The 25,975-nt window shown below is 35.4% G+C and overlaps 1 protein-coding gene across 30 annotated transcripts in view; it reads right to left on the bottom strand.

Moving 5' to 3' along the window:
* Nrxn1 (neurexin 1) overlaps positions 1 to 25,975 on the bottom strand; it is a 1,058,343-nt gene that overhangs the window by 964,083 nt on the left and 68,285 nt on the right. Inside the window, exon 1 of one of the 30 annotated variants that reach the window (XM_087907283.1) lies at positions 13,920 to 14,048. The exons of the other annotated variants lie outside the window; for them this stretch is intronic. Within the exon in view, the coding sequence (XP_087763409.1) occupies positions 13,920 to 13,926 (7 nt within the window). The 5' untranslated portion in view covers positions 13,927 to 14,048. Of the gene's footprint in view, positions 1 to 13,919; positions 14,049 to 25,975 lie in introns of those variants that run through there. 30 annotated transcript variants of the gene reach the window in all.

Raw genomic sequence — 25,975 nt, 5'->3', positions numbered from 1 at the left:
TAGCAATTTATGGAAACACTTTGAGAGACTGGAGCTGAGGCAATCATGGAGCTTAATAAGATCATAACTTGACAAGGATTGCTTAATTATGCAGACCCCTTGCTCTCTAGCGAATCCAATGTTCATGTCAACATTCCTAAAATGGACTTGGAGACATTCTATCATGTTATATCTTCCTCTGCCCTCTGTTTTTGACCTAAACTAGTCTCTAAGTGACCCAATGATGGAGCTGGTGAGGTTAATCTATTAGGGCATCTGGAGCTCTAGCTCGTGGCTTAAAAATCTCATTACAGTTTCTGCACTTGATCCTAGAAAAATAATAATGAATAAAAAAATGAATATATTTGTTTCAGTGTTCTCAAACTCACCCCCTCCCACATCAGAAACTGAATCCTGCTGAGTAAACAAACTTTAGAATAAAAAGCTATAAACATATTTTGGTTTAATCAATCAATGTTTTGAATACTATGAGGGTCCTCATCTAACTGTTCGATGAAGGTCAGTTTGTACACCACTGAAGACCTTAAGATTTGGTCAACAAAGCTACCCAGGAACCACTTAGACATATTGCCTACTGTGTACTTTGGTTTCCTTTTCTTTCAGTTGTCTGTGACTGGCTCTATTTAATGTCCTTAACTTCCTGTCTCTTCCATCCAAGCTGGCACTATTACAGGTAACTTGACACACAGATGCAGTACTGGTGCTGGCTATAGCAAGAGGCAGGAACAAAACTACAGTTCTGTGTCCTATTCCATTCAGTGAGGCTCAAGCATTGATACTCTTATATTCTAGCTCCTCATATTACTTCTTCAGACTCTACCCCTTACCGCAGGAACTGAATGCCAGGATGGAAGGGTCTGGTTTCCATGGTAGCACAGGATGGAGCTTTGTTTGGCCTTTATTTTTTCTCTTAGTATTAGCAATGAAAGCCTTTAGAAAACCTCAATAGTTTGAGGATACTTCAAGGACTAGGGAATGGAGGGAAGCACTGAAACTGAATTTATGCAGCATTCAGCCCGAGGAAGAGAAACACTGGCCAGAGAAAGAGAAGGTTCAAACAGAAAACAAAGCATAAAGGTCCATTATGGACACTAACAAGAGGAAAGAAACAGCTCTGGCAAGAATCGTGCCAATTACAAAGCATTTTTAAACAGATGGCCACAGCTCCTGTTCCAAAGCGACCAAAAGGAGATTCCAAGGTTCTCTCACTAGCCCGCTCCATCCTGATCCAGTGCATGAGTGCAGGCAATTGAAGTTGAGCCAGTGGACGTTTTTCTGCCTAGGAATGAAAGGGGAGCTACTTCTAGACCAAGTGCAGCAGGAGAGAGATGATTTTGGTATTTCTGAGACATTTTAGAAATTAAAAAGCTCTGGGGTAATTAATTCAAAATGTTCTGTCTCAGTGTTGACACTCAGAGAAAGTAATGAGAATAAAGAGGGGTGGAAATGAGGACAACAGAAGGAGGGGGTACTGAAGCCTGTTTCTGTACTGAAGCTGTTTGAGGGATCTATGAGAATTTAGCAATGATTGGTCAACCTAATACAAACCATATTCAGAAATCCCTATATTATGATGTAACTTCTTTACATAAGAGGCCATCATAAGTATTTTTGAAAATTATTTTACTTTTGGTTATGATACACAGAGAGGTTTTCAGCTCAATATTTCTATATCCATCTCAGGAGTTGAACTTAGGAAAGAGACTTTACACGGGATGGTGACGAACACAGTCTATGGTACACCTATTTCAGTCACTAGCCACATCGTGATTCTTCGCTTAGTAATAAGCACTTTCTCATATGGGATTGATAGATAGAATTGAGCAGAGTGTTTCCTGGGAACTTCCCTGACTGAGCTAAGCCACCGTGCTACGAAATTTCCCAAAGCTCTATCAGATGAGCAGTCTCTACCCTTCTGAGAGTCTGAAGTCAGAATATTTAGAAAACCTATCCAAAATTTCTGGGATCAGAGTGGGGATGATTCTGAATGTTTCTGTCCATGTTTCTGAGTGCTCTTGGGATTGAAGTATTCAGCATGGCTTTGTTTATGAACAAATGAATAGCTGTCTTCTGGCTTGTGTGTCTGTAGTGGAGAACTTTGTACAGTTATCCTAATCTTTGCATTGTTGATATAGAAAACAAATTTCACTAAAGGAGGCTGACCCTCCTTCTTCTAAAAGACACCTTGAACATCTCGGAGAGTTGCTGTTCTTGTTCACAAACTATTATCCCAGACATTTTGAAACAAACCTTAAAATGCTACTTATCTAGGCTTGGGCTTCTTAGAACAGTCCAAAACACATTTGTTTAATTTTTCTAAGAAAAACCAAAAGACTTTTGTGATGAAATTCTGAGGACTTTGCATAAAACATGACTAAATTATATTATAAAAAGAAATCTAAATTTAGTGCGCAACAAATCAAATTTACATATATTATATAAAAATAATGCTGTTTATATAATATGACTGACTTACCAATTAATTATTTTATATGTGTAGAAAATCAGAACTTATTACAATGGGAGGGTTTCATGTTGTTATTTTAAATACCATCGCAGTGTTACACATTTATTAAATACTCAGAAGAAAATGCACTAAGTAATAAGAGTACTTTTAAACCCTCGGAGGTTTTCATTGTTCTCTTTGCTTCATGTATGTGCAGAATTCAAGACAGTTGCAACTGCTAGGATTTATGGCTAATGACAAAATTTGGTTGAAAACAATGAAAAGCATGGAATGTATTTTGTTTGTTTGTATGTGTGTGTTTGTGTGTGTGTGTGTGTATGTGTGTATAAGTTAATTGGACCAGTCTTAACATTTCCCAGAAACTCTCAACTTAGACTAAAATATTGATAATAAAACAACAAATCCTTAATAATCTTTTTTAGTGTAGATTATTTATATAGGAAAAAAATGGGTGTGAATGGCTAATCCACTCCTCAGAAATTAAAATCATTTAGACTATGATGACTTGAGGTTTAAACATAAGAAATCACTGTTGAGGTAGGGCTCCAATCTGTATTTAACCCCCAGGCATTCCAACTGCTTGAAATTAAACACGTAGTGTTTTCCAAATACTTTACTGTCATTAAAACTTAAAGGAAACCATGCATTTCATTTGCAGATGAAAATATTTTGTTTACTTTGAAAAACATCTGAAATAAAGGTTATCTTCATTCAACAGTAAATATTTGGTCATTGATCTTATCCAGTGTAAACTTATGAGGACCACTGCTTTAGTTCAGAAATGTACCTCTGGTAGAACAATACTTCACATATCTGTTGTATAGTAAATCTAGTAGGAGTTGGGCATGAAGGAAATAAAAATGAAGTACACTATCAAATTTCAGGTTTTTAAAAAATGTTTTAGAATCCAAACTAAAAGGACAATAGTTGGTTCACAATATAACCAGTTTGACGTGGGTGGGGAAGTCACATATGTAGTTTGGGAACTAACCTCTAATAATTAATTAACTGACAAGAGTGTTCTCCCAAGTGTAAGACATTTGCACAGGCCTGTGCCTGTTGGCTTATTGATGTAAGTTCCTCATTTAGTGTATTCCTAAAATGTTAGGCTTGTTTAAGCAAACATATATGAATATAAGTGAAGAATTCATTTGTGACCATGTAAAATATCTTAGAACATTTACTCCATCCTTCAAAGTAGAAAGTAGTTTGATTCATTCTTTAAGTAACATAATAGAAAGGTCATATAAAGTTTATTTCTTAACATTGTATAAACTGGTCAATGGTGTTAGGGAAAAAAACCTGCATATTTTGGACACAGTTTTGAGACTGAAAATTTAACTTATCACATGGTTATTATACAGCTCATTATATATTTCTTTAAAATACTTGGCAGAACTATTATATAATAATGACTTCAATTAAGAAAAAGAACTTCCTTTTGATTTCCAAGTTTGTAAGAATTTTTAGAAGTCCACTTTGAAAAGCAAAACAAGAACAACAACAAGAACTGCCAGCAAACACCAGTGTGCTCTCAGCTGTCGTCACACTGACCTGCAGGTCCAAGATACACATGTGGGCTGCACATTTCGTTAGAAAACTTGAAACTTGCTTTTTTTATTTAAACTTTTTTTCCCTGTTAGAAATATTGACAAGACTAAATTAAAAAACTATAGTAATTACATTTACATTATCACTAGTAACACGTCTATCTTTAACACATTGAAAATTGTTATTTTATTAATGACAGGCAATAAATAAAAGGCAGACTTTCTTATATATCTGATTCAATTATTAATGTTTGTACAAATAGGAAGAGAGATCAAGTCAAGTATCTTGCATGGAGCTACACTCAGTCCTTGGTTCTCTGAGGCCTGCCTGATCCTGTTATGTGTTTGTAGCTAAGGATGGAAATCAACTCTCATCCTGTTTCATCCTTCAGGTGCTCAGGTTGTGTGATGCCACAATGGCAGGAGTAGCATTCCCCTTGCTTCATGATTCAACAGAGAATCCAGTGAAGATTGCATTTCAATTAGAATTGAATAACAGCAGTAATGGGGCTACAGTTGCTGCAGCCAAATTCTACATGATTGGCAGCTGTATGATCACTCGTTACCAGAATGAACAGCACAGATTATATTTCTGCCATCTCAGACAAATGCTATGGGAGTACTAATGGGAGCTAAAAGAATCCTAAAAGGTCTCTGACAATATCTAATGATAGCAAGCTGTATGTGTTTTTTATTTCTGTTCATTAAATGGCAAGATTTAAATTCATACTAATATTCTAAAAGAAAATATCAATTTAGATTGGATGTGGTTACTGCATTTGTGCAACATAGAAAGCTATATAATATATTCACTTTAATTTCAAAATAATAAAAATTATTGAAAAACAACCCAATAAAATTTTTATTGTAGTTAGTTGAAATGTCTGACTAATTCAAACACTGAAAAGTTATTACGTCTAATCGTTAAGTCTTTTCTTTAACTATCACAGCATCATATCCTAAATACATTTTGTTTGTTAAAACATTCAATTTAACAATGTAGTATTTCATTACCCATTATCAGTGCTCCTCTTCTCTAGTATTCCACTGGGTGTCATCCAATATTATTGCCTTTACGTTTCAGTATACGACAATTTTTAAGGAATAGTGGGCTAATAACAATATATTTTTAGAACAGGTCAAACGTACACTCCATCCTATTCTTTGACTATGAATTTTCTTATAAAAATTAAAGACTCCCCCTTCTAATCAAACAAGCATCCTGTTCAGCACTGAACTGCAGAGAAAGGAATGCCATGCACAAAGCAGCCGTCTTTCTGGAGGACTGCAATGCAGCAGACACAGAAAGCCATGAAGGCAAAAGCAGTGTGAACGCAAAGTTCACTCCACACTGTAAGAGGCTGAGCCAGCTAAAGATCTGTTCCATGGGAACAAATGCAGCTAATGAGTATTGGACAAACAGAATATTGGAAGGGAAAATGTGTACTGGGGAATGTCAAAAGGGGCAAAGTGGCAAAATTGGTCAGGTTTACTGACAGACTGATTACGATCATATGAAGAATAAGTAAAGTAGACCTAGTAAGGTTGCTTGACCCACAAACTGCTTCTAATACAACCATGAGAAAGTGAGTTCAGGTTTCTAATAACCTCATAAAAACCTGGCATTGTGAGTACATCTGTAGGCCCTGAGGTGGGGATAAAATGAAGCAGATCCCAGGGGCTTGCTGGTCAACCAACTACATCAATTGGTGGGCTTCAGGTTTGATGTGAAAGCCTATGCCTAATGGTAAGTTAGTAGAGGCAGCGTGATAGAGTAAGACACTCAACATCAACTTCTGGCCTCCACAGGTACCAGAATAGGTGAGCACACCCTTAGAAATTCATAAACCATACACAACACCCCCACACATCCTCACAAACAGGCACAACAATACACCACACACACACACACACACACACATATACACACAAGTAAAATACACAATCAAGTTTAGATTGGCCTGCCAAATTCATGTTTAGGACTTCAAAATTACTGCCATTAAATGCTGATCACTAGTTACCAAAAGGTGCCCTTTTTATGTTGATGACATCAGATTTCCACTGTGACACAATAATGGAGGAAGCAATGTCAAAATGGAAATAAAAACTATATTTACGGCCTCAAGTACCTACAGAGTAACATTTGATCAGATATTACAAGCACATGACCTGCGGCATGGTATATAAAATAAGTACTGATGGATATAATAAGAGCAAATGACCCTCAAAGGACACTAAAATCACCTGCTTAAGTCCTGCACCTTGACATTAGAATGGCTTGAAAGAAATTATACAACAATACCAGATATTTCTTTTAGTCCAAAGAAGAAAATACATGTTGGAGGCCAAAGTTAGTATTCTATTTTAATTCAATTTTACATCTTATAAATCAAGCATAGCTTAACTGAATGCAAAATAATTAATAAGTCTTAGTAGATCAACTTAATTACCTCAATAGATTCTTATATTATTACAGCAGATAAAAAGGTTTATTGTGTAGGGTTTGTGTTGGATAATAGCAACTGGGAACAGAGTATTGTAGTAGGACCTCACTGCATAGGCAATGGGCATCTTACCTAAACTAAACTCTGTTTAACACTGGCAGAATTGTTTCCATGAGGAAAAGGAATGAAGAGAAGAAAAGTCTATTTTCTGAAATACCACATGAGCAGCTTTGGCATCACTCTTAAACAGCATGTAAATTGTTTTGGGCTGATTAACAAAAGGACAGATCCAATCACCTGAAATGTCTCTATTAATCGAAAATAAAAAGGTGAAATTTGTAAACATATCTGAAAGCGTAAGAACAGCACAAGATGAAAAGATTACAAGAAATAGTCAAAATCAAGACACTATACTATATCTCTAAGTAACATGAAATCTTGACAGAGTCTATCAGGTCCTGAGCCTACACAGTTTTTTAAGGTGTTGTATCAGCATTCCTGAAATGGGGTTTGGAAAGAACAGAAGAATGGAGTTAAAGAGAATCTAGAGTCTGCTATTACATGGGTTTAAAGAGTCTGGTTGCCTTTAAAAAAATAATGTTTACTATTTGGCCTATTTGGCAAATGTTTAAAGAACTCCATACACTCACTGTGGTTCACCAACAGTGCACACAACCACTTATTTAATAGTAGCAAATCCTAAGGCACTGTGTATTGCAGTAATACCCATATAATGATGTTGGCTATAATATGATAATATTATAATTAATGCTTTCTTATTCAAACTGCATATTCAAATATCTTTACTCATATATATACATATATATACATACATACATGTGTGTATGTTTACTTACGTATACACATATACATACATATATACGTTGCTTTATACATGTTATTAATTCCTTATTAATTACTATTTTAATTTCCAAGTTTCTATGAATCTCACTAGTTCTGGGTTAGGGATGAATAGGTTTATTTTCACAGACAGGATTTCTTTGCCACTATGAATCTTTTTAAATTAGCCTTAGATTAGTAGTTTTCAACATGTTGGTCAGAACACTTTTGAGTGTAGGACAACCCTTTCACGGCAGTCACCTAAGATCATAAGCAAATAAATATATTTACATTATGATTCATAACAGTAGCAAACTTACAGTTATGAAGTACCAGTGAAAATAGTTTTATGGTTGGAGTCATCATAACATGGGGAACTGCATTAACGGACCATAACAATGGGAAGGTTGAAAACCACTGGTCTTAGATAAATAAGGCAATTTAACCATTAGAAATATTTTGGAGGAAGAAGAATGAACAAGATTCTGTTATCCATTTGATTCAAGCTATTAAGAAGTTCTGGAATCATCAGTTGGGTATGTCAACCTACTTTTGGGTTGTTATTGCTAATGGAAGGCTGGTGGTAAAGCTGTGATACAGAAAATACTTAACTCACGACATACTACCTAATGTAATCTCACTTAATTAATAAACTGACATAATAATTATCACACTAGTAGAAAGAAATCATTAAGATCCAAAGGCACAAAAATCTGTTTTATTCATTACTTTATAAACATTTTAGCACAATCACATGATAAATATGAGAGATTAAATGAAATACTAAGTGCCAGAGTTGGTTACTCTGAGCCCCAATCTTTTTTCTCCCTCTAAATTCCTGCTATTCAGCATATCTCCAATTATTCACATATGCCCTAAAAGTTTCTAATTTCTAAGTGTATCTTCGGGAAACAATTCTTTCAAACTAAAAGAAACATTTAAAATAACTGAGTCAAAATTATGGAATAATCATGTAACTCATTTACAATTACCAATAAAATATGGATATCATTTACTCAGAGTAATTACATCGTTTCTTAGTATATTTAGAAACATAAAACAAGTTTTTAATCAAACAAAATTATTTTGATAAAAATCCAAACCAAAAATTTTGCCCCATTTTAATATATCTTGTTATTTATTGACTACAATGATATGTGGGTCAGATGGATTCCAAAGCCCAAACACAGTTAGATTTCAACAGGTTTTCACCTATCTAACAATTTGCCTTTTAAGATTTGAAAAGTCAGAAAGCTACTGAAAATGGAATTCTTCATATCTTTAGCTAAACAGCTAAACTGTTTCATCTGAATTAATTAATACAATATCTAATACATAGATAGTATATATAAACATCATACCCAATTAATATGATTAAAGAAAATATTTTGCATATGCACATGACTTTTTATTTAGGTATTTAAACATATTACATTCATTGATGCTACTCTGGCCCAAATCACAAAGGTATTCTGGGTCCATGTAGAGGGAGGATGATTATGGTTATTCTTGGTCTGTGGTTATGTCCACCACACAGAGTTAACTGGATCATCTATGACATCACAGTAGTCAGTTATGCTGTTCAGTGACTTGTAATTTATTAAACTGATTCTTGCTTAGGCTATACAGCAGTGTGATGAGTTTTTCCCCCTACCTGATGCTTATTTTTATTTATGGTTTCTGGAATTCTGAATGTCCTTCTAAAGCTAGAACGAGAATCAAAGGCACAGCTGTACAGTACAGCATCTCCTTGTTCTCAGGGTTGCAGCTCTGAACAGAACTCCTGGAAGCAAATTGCTTAGAAAGGGGCCATCAGGGAACTACTGTCTCTCCTCCCTAACACGGTAGAAATCCAAGCAACGCTAAAATTTTTATTATCTTTTCACATGAAATTTGGCTTAAAAACTGGAATCCTGACTTTCTTGCCAAGAAATACTCAAAGAAAAAGGTAAGGGGTTGGGGGATAAGAATTAAACAACCACTCAAAATATTTACAATATTCAGACTCCCACCCCCAATTTTTTCAAAGAACGTATATTTTGCCTACCTCAAGTGGACATAGAATTTATATGTAATTTTATTTTACATATGTAAATGACTGTGGTTCAGTGTTCTGTTACTAATTTATGTCACAAGCCAGCAGAACCTCTGAGAATACTAATATGCCTCCTTCTAGAACCAGAGTTATCCTACAGAAGCTGTTGTCACAAAGAAAATAGTTTATAAAATTAGGACTGAAGCAGGACTCTCTCTGCTTGCATTAGAACCCCATCAAGGAAATAGTCCACAGACCTCAGTAAGAAGAACTGGAAGCAACCATTTCTCATTGCGATTTCAATGTTCCTCTCTGTAAACTAGGAGATAATCATGTGCTCTTTACTGGAGAACTATAAACTAGTGAGACTCATAAACTGTGTGCAATAGTTGCCTAGGTATTTCTCTAATCCTGTTAACCAGTCTTCTGTGATGGAAAAGGGGTAAAACTACTTAAGTGAAATTCAATTTTAGTCTTAATACATTAAAGAATTTTCTTACCCTATACAGTGCTTCTATCTAGCCAAACGAAATTGTATCCTGAATAACACTGAGAGTTTGAATGCCAAACTGATTTCCAAAACGGTGCAGTATAATTAGGAAATTCATGAGTCAAATTCCTGATTATGCCTGTACTGTAATGGCTAAACATTTGTTTGTTTTCTATAAGAAGGACTTGATTAAAGTCTCCAACCAAAATAATTAAATAACCCTGTGCTTGAATGATGCCTGCTTGGCTACCACTGCAGTATGCTAACCCCATAATTAAGGCACAGGAATGTGTATAAATTAACAAGCCAGTGACATTTACACTAAGAGTACAAAGCAGGCTTCTTTTAGGAAAAATGTTTTCAATGACTCTGTGACTCTATGTATTCCACATGCAGTGCAATGTAAACAATTCAACAATGTTTAGATCAGGCTCTGATCTACATGATGACATCACAAAGTTCCCTTGAAAGGATCCGTTAGCGTTTTAAGGTTCTCAGGGACTGTAGTGGCCTCTTTTGCAAGAATTCAATGTGTCACTGACGTGTGAGAGAAACCATAGAAAATACACAAATACGCAAGACTGCTTTCCAGGAAAGCTAGTTTGCGTAACCCTGAGCCGAAGCTTGGCAGCCTATGACCAGGTTTCTGATTCTTCAGCACTACAGTGGGTATTGTCTTAGAGAAAGCAATACGAACTCACACATGGGGAAGAGCAAGGGAAATAAAATGCAGTGCAGTCGCTATAAATATTTGTCAAGTGTCAAAGCCTAAGTTACTCTGTTTCTACATAGTTTATGAGGAAGATCATAGCAGGGACAATTTTGCATGTGTTTGACAGAGATCAAGTAAATTGAAAATTTGAAACTTTTGGGGAAGAAAATGTATAAATGTACTCGTGAGGTGTCAAAAATATGACTTATCACTTGATGTACATTTCAATGTATGCTTTCAAACTCCTGAAAGTCACACTTACTCAGAGACAAACACAGAGGACATACTGTGCAAAATCACTGAGACCCGACTGAATAAAGTGCAGATATTAAAAAGACTGAATACACAAAAGCCTATGGCGCTGACAACCTAAAACACACTTTTTCAAGTGAGTCCCAAAGTGTATTAGTCATGAATATGCTTGTCAAGAAGTCCCTGACCATAAGTTTGGAGAGGCTGCACAGGTCACCTGAGGCATGAATGACACTAGGAGCATGAATATGGAAAAGACATTTGTTGAGAGCTCTTGACAGATTAGTTTGGAACACTTACACCCTCGTCCACTGGCTCACAGTGCATCGTTATGACTGAAAATGACAAGATGACACTAAGAAGCAGAATCCCTTTGTGCAGCTCAGTGACTCTCAAATTTATTTTGTAAGCAAGGTCTAGCAACATAATTCCCTAGAACCAAGCTTGGAAAAGTTTCCATACGGAATATTGTACTATTCTACTTTTTGATCATAATTACAAGGAAAAAAAATAACATCAATATTACATTTAACTTGAAAGAGTGAAGTCACTCATTTAACTGTTAACATATTCTAATTGTTTATAATTATGTTACTTTATTTACTTATAAATAAGTGTATAGTGACTAATGAAATTTCTAAACTGACTTAATAAGAATTAGATTTATGCTCACCCATCAGTATACTTGAAGTCATAGATATTTCTGAATTGAAAAAAAAACAGTTTGCAAAAGAACTGCATATCTCATCGTGCATTCTTGTAAACATATGTTCACTCTTTGAGGTACTACAAAAAGCTATCTTGGTTTCTGGTAAAAGCTACTAGACACTGACTACCTCAAGCAATATGAGTCATTAATTCTCTGAGGTATCCTTTATTTGAATCTAGAAGTGTCTAACACGCAAAATGTGTGTCTAACACAAAGACACACATTTTGAGTAATGAGATTGAAAATCAGAAGTTGAATATTCAAATATTGACTTCTAGAATTAAACATATAAATTAACCAAAATTTAGGAAATATTTAGAGAATAAGAAGACGTCCTTTTACTAACATCAAGAAGTTAGGAACAGTTCCAGCATATATTAAGCATTCAACATATTTTTGGTGAGTGAATACATTTTAAAAATGAGTTAAAGACACCTATCAACCATCTTTATACAATACTTCAAAATAACTTTTATGAGTCAATTTTATAATATAATATTAGCATAATTATCTAAGCATTCAAGCATACAGAAACAAAATTCTACTTTATTTCAATTACTCATTTTACCACTATAACATCTGTTTGTTCATGCACAGTGATGGAGGCCTCAGCTCCTTTAAACAGGACTGTATATGGTGGTCATTCATGTTGGACAGACACTGGGCAGGATAAAGGGTTGTAGTAGTGCTTAAGATTAGATTGTAGAAGATATTATATTACTCAAATCATTTTTAAATATCCATCAATAAAAACCAAATATCATGGGATTCCTTTATACTTTAATTGAACCACCTTCCATTACATGCTAAAGAGAGAGTCAAAATGCAAATCATGATAAAATCAATGGCAATTCCTCAACTCCTAGTAAAACATAAACGTGTCAAATCTACTTAATAATGTTGTCCTCAAGATAGTGAAAAGAAAAAATACTATTTTCATCACCTGTCATTTCAAAACCATATATAATCAACAAAGTATTGTCTTCTTTCATTCAGTAATATAATTTGGCTACTTATCTATACCTCTATAAATTGTGAAAGATTGGTTTTTGAAATTAAAAGATGACTAAAAATTCTTTTCTTATAGTGCTGGCAGATTCTACAATACATAGATTTCAAAGTGCACCTTTAGAGATGTGCTTTTTTAGACAAAGTCTTAGATATCTGTGACTCCCAAGAAGCTCCCAATAGGCTTTGCTGGGCCGACTTTCTCCAATCCATGTGTTTCAGTGTTTGACTTTAACAGCTTGTTTGGTTATCATGCAATTCTTCTGTTAAGGAAGAATCAATAAACTCTTTTGTGACAGTTTAAAGAAATTCCAAATTTGAAAAAAATGAAATTAGATATGATTCATCCATATCTTATATACAGTGATCACTGGTAATTTGTAAATGTCCTTTTATAGGAATCCAGCAAGATAAGACATTGAATGAATAGCAACAACAACAAAAAAACCCACTTTGATATGATTGCAATTTAAACTCTTAAAATATACAACAATTTTAATTGTTGTAATAAAACTTAACAGATGTATAATAAGAATAATGTAAAAATACTTCAAATATCTGATCAGGAAATAACATGAGATTAAATTCAAGATATTAATATGTATGTTAATATCTGCCAGATGTGTTTGCTCCTTTGAAGGTTATTTGGGGGCTCTGTGTCTATAGTAATTCATCTTAGCACTTTAGAAGGGAGTAGCACCCAGGGTTCTGAGCTTTCAGAGAACACTGGACACAGGCTGCCCTGTGTCTTTCATGCTCAACGATGATAGCAAGCATTCAAAACATTATGAGTTTCAGAGTAGTCACGAATCACACATCTCTCCTTCGGGCAGTCCAGTTCCTTTCTGTCTGTTCTACATGGTCCAGGTACCAAACTGCACTGAAGTTAATTTGGAGTTCAATTTAATAAGAATGAGCAGATAATTTGAAAGTAAATATAATGAAAAGGCAGTGCCCCTGGAGAGCTCACAGAACACTAAGGGAGTCTTTTCAAGATGCATTTCCACAAATTGGATATGGCATGCCTACCAATTTAAGTTCTGTTGTTCATGAACACCAAACAAACTAAATACAGCATCACAGAAAGGCATTGGATCTGCTTTCTATATAGTTTAAGTGATACCTGCAATGAATTAATCTAGAGTTTATTTTAATATGCAAATTTTCATTAGGATTATACTAGCAGAAATTGAGTAAAAATACCTGAAAACAGCTTTTCTAGCTAGCCCATTTGATTTACTGAAATTATAAATAAATTAATTTTTACAACACATTTCTCTTTCAATAGTAGCACTTGAGGCTCAGAGGGAAAATTACTATATTGAAACAAACAATAATGAACAGAAGAACTTAATCAGACAAAGAGAATGCAAGTGTACTTGTCTGTAAATGTGTCTAATTTAGCCACTTACCTTTCATTTCAATTCTGATGCTTCCAAGAGGCAGAAAATGACACCAAGAAACAGACTGGACTGAACAGTTTTACACATACTCATACTGAAGCATAGCCTTTAAAAACATCATCATTAATACAATTAGCAAAAAAAAACCGAGGAGCGTGAACAGTAGAGATGGCCATAACTCTGATTTGGTATTCACACTTTGTTTCAAAAAGAATGCACCCCTTTCTCTCTCCTTTCTTCCTGGCGTGATCCAGACATCCTGCAACTCTTTAGAGAAGGCTGCATAATAAAGTTTTTTCCCCCCACACAGATCTTCATTTTCCTACAAGTTTCTCACTGTTTCTGCAAGTAAAGACTCTTTTGACATTTTGGAAAAAAAATTGGGAACTCAAAGTAACAACAACCTCCTTGGAAAGAGTCCATCTTAATGGCCAGAATATGGCATGCACTAACATTACAAACTTTGTATCTCCGAAATCAAATATTTCCAGAGTTGAGGGCTTCCAGAATCCCACATGGGCTTTGTTGCTAAGACATAATTTATGGATGTTTTACTTGTTTCTCCTCTGGTGGAGATGTGCAGGGGAGACTTTGAAAAACAAAACAAACAACAATTCAACTGGCATTGGCCCCTTCCTTTAGCATCTTTAGCTTACATTGATATTAAGGTAAAGTCAGAGGCAACCAATAAAATCGAAGATTTACAAACAACAACAACAACAAAAAACCTTGCTATTCATGTACTATGTCAGAATGATCTCTGAGATGAATGCTTAAGGCAACAGAAATATCCCAATATATTTTTCAACTTATTTATTTTTCTCATAATGGTTGGAGAACATAACTATAGTCTATTATTCTCACAGGCAATCTATGACTCTAAACATGTACCAAAAAATCATCTTTAGAAATAATCTGAACAGAAAAACTATGCAAGAACATAAAAATGGAAAAGTATATTTTGAGACAACAACATAAAATTTAAAGAGAAATTTATAACAAATTATAAAGTGTTCTCATGGGGGTCTCAGGACATTTATTTGACAAATCAGACTGGCTATCATTGGATAAATACACTTATTTCAATGAAGGTGAGGTAGACATGTTTTTCCCTTTTCAAGAGTAAGAGAAAACAAAATCTGAAAAGAAAATAATTGTCACTAATGGAAGATCTATCTATCTGCCCTCTATCAATTATATACCTACCATTTATCTACCATCTATTAATCACCCATTTATAAATCATCTATTTACCGATCTATCATCTATATCATCTACATATATCTATCAGATACCTATCTATCTATCTATCTATCTATCTATCTATCTATTTATCTATCTATCTATCTATCTATTTATCATGTATCGCTATCATCTCTTCCTTGTGTATGAACAAAAAAATTTTATCATATACATTTTGGACTGGAAAAGTGTTTCTCCCCTAAAAATTCCTCTGTTCTTTTCATGACAGTAACAGTCTGCCTTTTTGATACACTGTACTACATGACAACAATATCCTGTCCTAAAAGCATTTATAACTTTACGTGAACACACACCAACTTTTTAAAACAATAAGCACCATCATTCAAATTGTTAATGTTTTATGTTAGAATTGGCATTAACAACATTAATAAAAGAAATCTTGTTAGTATGCACAGAAAAATAGTTTTAATTATTTCCATATAAATGAAAGAGAGAATAATTCAAGAGTTTGATATAACATACATGGTTAATGAAATTATAAAATATCTATGTAGAAACATAGCTGAACTAATGAAATACTCTCTTCATAGTGGATGCCTAAAATTTAATTTGCTCCCATCAAAGCTTGAGCCTTATTTTTTTTAAATCATGATTTTTGAGAAAGACTCAAAAAGTCCTTCTATGTCACTAATACAAGTTTATTATACATATTAAATTGTTTTGTGACAGAATTTTAAGACAAAGCTTAATAGAGGAGAAGGTCAAAGTTCAGGATATTTTCTAGTTGGTATGCCCTGTGCTCATCATAAAGGTAGGAAAAGACTAGAATAAAGAAGACTGGCGGAAGGCAAATGATGTTAGTGAGTTTGACTTTAAGGAGGGGTATGTACCTCAAGGATGGTAGAGGAGTTGCTAGCTTTCTCTCAGCTCCTGCCTTACTTAATAGTATTCATCCTGAAATAGGAAATCTTGTCAGTTACCTAATTATGAAAGCAGAGCTTCAACAGTGAAAGAGCTGTGTTTAAAGCCAGTGAGCAGAAGTCAGAACTTGTATTCATCCCGCAATGCAAAGCACAGTCCAGCAGGCTCCACGATGCTTTCAGTTGGTTCACTAGACACCCAGCCCGAAACAATGTTTGCAATTACAAACAGTAAAAGAACACCAAGGATTTCAGACACCTTCTTTTTGTTGTTGTTGTTAACTGAAGGAATGCAAGAGCTGCTATGTAAAACTGGACAAGTTTAAAGCTTATTTAGTTTAAAAATTTACCGAGTCCTTTCACTATTTAAAAAGGAATATGCCATCAATATAACACCTCTCACTATGCAAGTCAACAACATATCCCACCTGTGCTAATGTGGAAATGTGTCCTCATAGTCATGCGGCTTCTCTATTTAGGCACAGGCAGCTGACTACCCTATTACTCCTTCTATGAACCACATACATGAATATTTGCTTATGGTGGCACACAGAACTTTTTAATAAAATATTATTTTACATTATCCTTTAAATCATTACTAGGGAATTAATATTATTTTAAAATTTCTGTTGTATGATTTGTGCTAAATTATCTTGCTAGATTATATTTTTGATGAATTCATTTCAGGACAGCAAAACAAGTCCTTTATAAATATATGTTGATGGATCACATGTGTGATCCTGATAGAAGTACATATTCTCCCACAGATAACTACCACAAAATGATAAATTAAATCGTTTCATGAAGGAAAAGACAATCCAACAATATGAAACTTCATGAGAAGAGATATTTCAGTAAAGAGAAACCAGACTGAAGATTCTCTTTTAATTTTCATGTTCAATTCTTTCATCAAGTTTTCACTGCATACATGATACATACAAGGCACAACAATCTACCAAGATAAACAAGTCAGACATTATCTATGTCATCATAGATTTCTCTTTTAAAATGAGGATGAGAAATTAATTGAAAACATCATCTTTTAGAAGATTCAAGAATGGGCTCCAGTCCTTGCACTGTGAAATAAGAGATTAGCATCCAGTTTGACCCCAAATCTCTTCTTCTGTCTATTGTCTCTTTTCTCACTCTGTATTATATGTCATGACAGCTTCAACTTCACTTTCCCATTTGACATAGTCTTTAAAGAGAAGCTGCCCATCAAGATGCTAAGCTTCTAGAAGTAAAAACGGCTTCACGTTGCTCCCTTATGTTTGCCAGTAAAGCACATACCACTGTGTTGGAGGAGAACGTAATAGAGAAACAAGCAGTGCCTCCTTGCAAAAACAGGGTAGGCACTTGGGAAGTGTAAGAAATAAACTCATCTTCCCCCTGAATGATTCTTCTCCATATTCTGAGAGAACACTGCTGTGAACTTTGAACCCAGCAAACAAAGCTCAAATTTGCGCTCAGTCATTTATTACTGGAGATCTGCATAAGTCTTCAGTGTCTCCGAGTCTGACTTTTCCAAACAGGGAACACAGAAAACCTTAGAGAGTTGTGCAAGATCATTTCCCAGAAGTACATAGAACACAAAGCACAGTAACCAGTCAGCATGTGCTCCTGTCATTCCCAGTTCAGGGACTGAAGATCTGTATTTTTATAGGCAGAAACACAAAATTCGAATGCTCTGTATGTGGTGTAGCCATTACTAACACATCTTGTGTCATATGGACTACCTAAAAATTAGTGAAAAAAATGTTTCAGTAAGAGAGCAAATCTCATGATGTGTTAAATTCAACTGATGAATCAAACTGAAACAATCTTCATTAGAGATAAAAAGGACAAATGTCTAAAGGCAGGATGTTCTTGTTAGGAAAAATAATGTTGGTTACTTATGAGAGAATCATTTGCTTGTTGGCTCAGTATTCTCTAAATTATGCAGATAGGAACTCCTTAGCCCACATGTCCTCAAAAATGTTAACACAAAACACATTTTTTTAAAAAAAATACTGATATTCAAGGTCATAAAATAGCCTTAAGAGTGAGGTTAATAGCCCCTTGTTCTTCCTGTAGAGCAATACCATATGTCATCTATAGAAACCAAATATCTACAAATTTTAATGTTTATCATTATACTAAATTTAAATAAGACCATGTTCTTTTTACTACAAAAGTATTACAATAAGAATAATGTTTAATTCTCATTTTAATTTTTAAATGTTTCTTGGTCAGTTCATTCAGCTCAGCCAACTCTGTTCATTCTGGTACTACCTTTAGGAGATTTTAATTCCCAGACTATTTTTCGTTGGATATCAACTCTCAGTTCACGGCCAAGTTTGCACGGTACATGTTATTGATGTGAATGCTGCCCACAAAGTCTGACTGAAGGTTGTTTTAACAGTTTGTGGGGCAGAACAGGCACAAACTGGAACTGGGTGATGGGCAGACCCAACCCAGTGAATAAGCAGTCGAGAGGGTTTCAACAGTTCTGGGAAGCAAGCAAACACAAATGGTGGACTGGTAATCCCCTAAACCCAGAGGAATACAGAGGGCAGAGCCCCAGGGAAGCAGGAGCTTCACCTGGGCAGAGCAGGTATAGTCACTTTGTGTACTTTCTCCTTCTGTGCAGAGAAGCAAGGCAGAGGTTAAGTTTCTGTTCACGGGGCACCAAGTAGGCATTTTTTCACAGATAACGGAAACCAGGATTTCTATCAGTAAATGAATACCAAAATGCAAAATCAGATGGTGCATCCTGACTTTTAGAAGTTAAAGATGATCCCAGGGCCTCTCAGACTGGGTCAAAGGTGAAAATGTTCCTGAGATGGGAGAGTCACTGGGTATCAATTTATGATCCAGAATGAAAAAAAAATTATGAACACAGACGATTGGGTATCTACTCAGAGTTGGGGTGCACCATGGGTAGTACAGGACAGCTGTGGAGAGGGCAATGGGAGTGAACTAAGCACAAATAAATAATGCCTGCCCCCCCCACTCACACTTACACACCCACACTCACACACATACACAAGGGGCGGGCAGACTCCCATGCTGAACTGTATTGATCTCCACGAAAGTTGTAAAGTAAAGGTTATATGTGATTATATACTAGACACATTCTGAATTGGGTGAAAATCACTGTTCACAAAACTGCTGGTGAATCAAGCCGAGACAGGCATGGCCAAGCTCTGTCTGCCATATGCAGCCACAGCTGTGCAGGGGAGTCCAAAGACTAATTATAGGTAAGTGAGTTAAACTCCATAAGTGGAGATTTCATGATATTTAGCAAGATAATCTACTTAGCCATTGTGCTCCTTTAGAAGGAAAAAAAAAGCATGCAAGTGATTTTCATTGAAAAGTCATACATGAAATATTCACCTAGGCTATGTCAGAAGATTGTGAATAAATGTAATATCAATGACAGAACAGTTTGCTATTTGTGTTTGCTTCCACTTATTTATTTGTAAGAAAACAGCAAAGGGAGATTGAGCAGTTGGTGAATAGCCAAATAGCTAGAAAATGTACAACTTGGGACTGAGAGCAATTCCATTGCATGGAGCACTGACTTTTACATCTCCTAAGAACATTTTTATAGAAAGTGAGATATTTCACTTTCCCCTAGCATTTTATGAGGAATCTAGTGTATGGAGAGGGGTTGATGATAACTGAACAAGTGAGTAATTAAATAAGTAAATCATTTCTGCAGTCTCTCATCTATGTCTAAAGTTGCAGGGTATCATTTTCCCAGAAACCCAAGAAGCAAAAGTTGAATCAGTAAAACCCACAAAAGACTTGCAGGAAAACAGTATTGATAACAAATGTCTTTGTCTTACACTCACTTTGGGTGTCAGACAAGAAAATGTACAGTTAGTTCATATGGGAAAGCAAGACTGGTATGTAAAACCAAAATTTAAAAAGGCTCTGGGCTTAAATCAGATTTAAAATCTGATGTCTGATATATACAGAGTTCAGTGGACCATTTCATGTTGTATGCGTGTTTCCCACATACTTCCACCCTAATCATAGATATATAGAACTTCTATGGAAGTTCTATAACAAGCACGTGTTTTCATTTGTAAGCAGAAACTCAGAGACACTATCATCAGGCCTCTTCCCCGAACTCTCAGGGGTATTCTGACTCACAAGTCTTCTACCACAAAACAGGAAATGAGCAGGATGCATGGCTAACAAAGCCTGTCCTGTGAGGTCAACAAGATGCCTAAGGCTCCTTCTCTACTAGGGACTGCAGAGCAGTCTTCTTTAAAGGCATGTGTCTTTTTGAACATCCCATTACTTCATAAAAAGTAAGAATTTAGCCAGACCTGGTAGTGCATGCCTTTAATCCCAGCACTCAGAGGAAGAGGTGGTGGACTTCTGTGAGTTTGAAGCCAGATTGGTCTTCATGGTGAGTTCCAGGGTTCCATGGGTCCAGATAGTATGTGTACTCATCAACATAGACACAACTTCAAACTTGGGATTTGGCATGTATCAGCTGGTATTTGAGCAAGTAACTTGATCTCACTGAGCTTTGTAATTTAGGGATATAAAAGAGGAACAATTATATCTTTAAAAATCTGAGTTGACATTGGAAAGTTCTCAGCCATCTTAAATTATGCCTCATAAGTTACTTTGACTTCAGAGTTGGAAGAAGCCACTGCCAGTAGCCTTTAAGTTACCAGCTCACTTGGGCATGGCCTCTTATAATATAAATGCCAAAGTAAAGTGCACGCTCCCTCTCTCTTCTGGCTGCTGGATTTGGTTGCTGATCCCCGTTCAAGCAGAGGACTGTGATCCGTGAGTCTACCTCTAAATAAATAACCCTTTATTATACTCAGTTCTGAGCTAGTGTGGGATTTCTTTTTAGAGTTTGTCTTCAAGTCACCATTGCTATTTATTAGGCTGATTGTCATATAGTTATCCTGCTACACACAGAACAGGTCCTACAACAGTAAACACCGCTCAGCCCTAATCGTTGATAAACAAAACAAAATAAAAGAGCATATATTTACAGTATGCCCAAGGCTACATTAGTAATGAGTAAATGGTCACCTCTTGTCATGGCCTCCTCTTGCACACAAAATTATTGAAATCATTACAGCCTTGAGTACTAAAATAAAAGGAATCTACTTCTGCCTTGGTGCAGGGAAAGAAAAGTTTCTCTCAAATTATTTGACTCTTCTTGTGAAATATTTTTTTTTCTGATTATTTCTCACTTGAAACATCACCTAATTTTAAATGACCTTTAAAACAATAGGTAATTTAATCTAGCATTTGGTCTTGAAGGCTTGCCGAAATATAGCAGATTTAAAATACCCACTGGAAATGGTGGAGAGGACTTCAGTGAAGAAAGGATTAATTGTGCGTCCCTTCCAGACAGTCTCCTTGGCTGGGAAATGCCCTGTGACATTTCTTTAACAAACAGGGACAGGAGCTTTATTTACTTTCCTTGTTCAATTGCTTCCAGATATGTGTTTCTCAGCCAAAGTTTTGTTTTGTTTTTTGTCTTTTGTTTGTTCATTTGCTTGTGGTGTTTTTTTCTAAAAGTATCAGTCTAAAAACTGAACTGTTCTCAAGGAATGATTGAAAGAATGGCAATCAGGGAGAAAGGCCAATGGAACAGAGGGTTCCCATGTTCACAGAGTAAACATTTGCAAAGTGGTGCGTTCCATACTTTGGGGCCAACAAGAAGCCACTATTGTGCATCCAGCACTCTGCTAGACGTGTGCAAACCCTGGAGAAGCTCATAAAGCAAGGGATTCTCCAAGGGGCTTCTCTGCACCCTTATTTCTGATCTCAAAAGTTAATACAAGGGTTTAGGATGACTCAGTGAAAGGGCACTAGCGTAGCATGCGCAAGGCCTTGAATTTTTCAGCATTAACACACACACACACACACACACACACACACACACACACATTTCATGTGCATAGACACAAAAACTACTGTGGACTATGTGCAAATTTGTAATTCACATTTCTGTTTCTGATAAAAATCATGTGTCAGAAAATTAGGAAAACTCGTCTGTATTGCTTTAGGTAGGATTTTAAAGTTATTAAACTTTTAAGAATTTTATACAATGTGCTTTGACCATATTTATCCTTCTTCCTTCCACCTCTTTCCAGACTCATCCCCTCTCTCTAAACACCCAAACTTTATGTGGTTCCGTTTATTTGTTTTTATTTGTCTGTTTAGTAAGCTTTCAAAAACCAATTTGAGTTACCCAAGACAATTTTGTGCTTGAATATATGGTCTTGGAGGTGGATTTTTAGAGTAGAATTTCAAATGCAGTTGTTTCTATTTTATAAAATTCAGTCTTTTTTGCATATTTATCTTGTATTCTGCAACTCTGATGAATTCATTAACTATAAGAGCTCATGCTAGGGAGAAGGACTTAAGATTTTCTACAGACATCATCTGCCAGCAGACATAGTTTCACTTTTCAAACCTGGATGTCATTTTCCCTTTTACCTAAATTATTTGGTTTGTACCCACATTACAATGCTCATCAGAAGCAGCCTTATAATTAATATTGTATTGGTTTCAGATTTAAAGGTAATTCTTGTCTCAATCACATATGCTCCCTTAAGGCTCTTCAGATAGGAAGTCCCCTCAATACACACTTTGCTATTGTAGTGATTCACTCACCAAGTCAAACCCTTCTAAATCCTCCTCAGTAGCAATGGGATATAAATTTTTTATATTGTTAGATTTTCCTGGCAAAAAATATTGTTTAGAATTTTACATTTCTATGTGTAAAGATATTTAATTTTTTTTTACTTGATTAGTTTGTCTAGCTTTGATTGAGCATAGTAAAGGCAAACAATAACAACCACTGAAGTGTATGTGGAGGAAATGGCATCCTCCTGAATGCTGACTAGAATATAAAATAGTACAGTCTCTTTTGAAACCAGAATAGCAGGCTCTTGAAATTCACTTATAGATGCATGTCTTAAAAGATCTGAAAATTCACATTCTCACAAAATTTGTTTATTAATTCTTATAGTGTCATGATTTATAATAGCCAAAAAATGCCGAGACAATTCAAAGGCCAACGATTAGATGGATAGATTAGCAAAAAATGACTTATTTGAACATAAGAATTAATCAGTAATAAAATTAACTAAAGTACTCATACAGAGCACAATATTAAATTATACTAAGTAAAAGAAACCACATGCAAACAGCACACAATGCATGATTTCGTTTATATAGAATTTCTAAGCAAGGAAATACAGAGTCAGAAAGCAGTTACCAGGGACCAGACAAAAAAAAAATGGAGTGAGTAGGTACAGTTATGGAGTTGCCTTCGAGGTGATGAAAATATCTAGGAATTATATACAGTATGACTACTGAACAACTTCGGATTTGTCCTAAAAGCCCTTGACCACTATATAAATAAACACTATGAAATGTGATTTGGTTCAGGTCACACACAACACTGGGACCTTATCTTCAAGGAACATGGCATTTAAATCAAAGTAACATTTCTTTACTTCTAATTCAACCTACTTTAACAAATAAAAACCTGCTCAAAGAATTTAAATGACTTGCTGAATATCACTGTTACATGAAATTTAGAAACAAATATTGTGCAGTCTTGGACTGCTTTCAACAAAGTTAAATGAAAACAAAAAGGAACTACTTCCTTGATTCCTTCTAGTTCCTATAAAATGATTTTATATATCATTTTTTAAAGTTAAGTTTTAAACAAATGTCCTTTGATTTCCCTTTACCTATAGATGAGGCAAGAAACTATAGCTGTCTGGCCTTTGTCTCCATCAAAAGGTTAGTAAACTGAGAGGATGTTGAATCTGCTTCAGGAAGCCCTGCGTCTGCTCATCACATGGAGCAGAAGCTCTTCCCAAAACAGACGTTTTTCTCTTTATCCAAGCTCTCCTCAGGTTAATTCTCATTCTCTCCCCATTTACCTTTCAATCTTCTTACAACCCTCCACTCTTTCCTTCCATCCCTTTCCAAACCAGCAGTCTGGTTTTCCTAGTAGCTATCCTTTCTTATGATAGACAGAATGGAAATACAGCCAACATTTAAACAATAGGAAATCCAAAGACAAATTTTGAACAGAATATTTTTGTTTTCAAAAAGAATGATATAGGAAAAGAACTGTAGGAAGCACTCCAGACTAATGAAGTCTATCCACAGAGAAGACACATCATCTAGCGCAGAGGGATGGTCTGGGAGAAATGAGTACATCTGTGGATTTCTACATCAGCTTACCTGCAAGGTAAACCACTTCCTTCCCTGACCCATCTTCAGTGCTTTGGCAGTTAGTATCTGGATCTGCAGCAGGAAGCTGCTACCTACTGTGTGTTTTCTAAGAAGCTGTACTCTATTGTTCACTCTATAATAGAGATTCATGGAGTAGAAGGCCCTCATAGCAGGCATGGGCAACCACTGTGAACCATGGCAATCCAAGTTTAATCCTTACATGCCACAAGCAGAAGGAGAGAAGCGACTTCTGCAAGTGTCCTGAGAACGCCACAGATGTTCTGTGACATACACATTAAATGAATGAGATTCTGAAAAGAGAGGTCCTTTTACGACTCTCTTTAACTCTTCATCATGTGCCTCAACACTCAGAACTAAAGTTCATTTTTCTATGAAACTGACAGATGCCTATTGGAAGATGGTATCTGAAGTGTTTCAGTTTAACTAGTCTTAGAAATATAATTTGCTGTGTTTCAACTGTTGTCATGGAATAAACATAGTATTCATTTCAGTTTTGAAAATTCCAAAATTGCATGTACACAGGAATTAAGAGTCCTGTCTTAGTGTGATGTATACTAGATCATTCCAAAAAGAAACAGGGCTAAAATCAGGTGAATTGCAAATGACCACATCCCATTAGAATCAAAGATGCACAAACAATTACATTGACCACAAAGTTATATAGTTTGGAAAAATCTGAGACCACTTGAATGGTTGGTCACAATTTATTTAATATAGAAAAATAAACTTCTGCTTCCATATTTAAAAGATAAACAGAAAGACACAATAAAGGATAAAGTCATTTTCAAGTATAACTAAAGCTATTGAAACTTAACAGAAACCCCTGCTACAGCTCATGCTGGTCACAAGGCAGGGTTCCTCTTTGATTGCTTCCTTTGTAAACTGGTCAGTTTATAAATTAAAGAGTTTATACATCCTTGCTGTGGCCAACTACTGCATTTTGACCCAACTATTAAGATAGAGAGCCAAATAATTTCAGGCATGGTAAAAATGTACGGAAATAACTTTAACAATTTTCAAATGTGACTCACTTGTCCCTAATGATATTGAAGAATAAAAAAGCTTACATTTCTCTTATAAAAGTAATTTTCAGTACTTAAGCAACCATGTGTGAAAGCTTAACTAATAAAAAAAAGTCAAGCACCAAAATACCACAATCATGTATTTCCAAGGAAATTAACATACCCATTGACTTACAACAACTTGAACTGTAACTCAGAAACAAAATGATATAAAAATAGTATAAACAATGTGCCTTATAGTAGTCACATCAGTTACAATGCTATACTTACAGGAAAGTACTGTATAATTCTGCTTAAGTTCTGTAAATATTAAATGGAATATTTGGGACAAACGGACAAGCACTGGATTGTACCAAATTTACAAAGATACTGACATGGTGACTAGCTCCTCTTTCAAAACAGTGTCTACTAGCCAAACTGCACCATTCATATTAACTGTAGCTGATGTTTGTTCCTTTCCACTGAAAAGGCTCAGGCATACACAATGCTTCTTAGTTTACAATAAGTATGCTACTGTGCATACAAATTAGAGAGATATCTTGATAAATGCAGGCTGGTTTTCAGTTGGTATGACTTGGCCTAAGCTTCCTCCTTCCAGTAAGTTCTCAGGTGATACTGACAATTCATCTTGGACTGTTCCTTAAGGAACACACACTTGAATGATAGATAGATAGAT

Source organism: Myodes glareolus, chromosome 6, assembly GCF_982192425.1.
Source record: "Myodes glareolus chromosome 6, mMyoGla1.1, whole genome shotgun sequence".
Lineage (NCBI taxonomy): Eukaryota > Metazoa > Chordata > Mammalia > Rodentia > Cricetidae > Myodes > Myodes glareolus.
The sequence above is the reverse complement of the archived record's forward strand: the minus strand, read 5'-3'. Positions and strand labels throughout refer to the sequence as shown.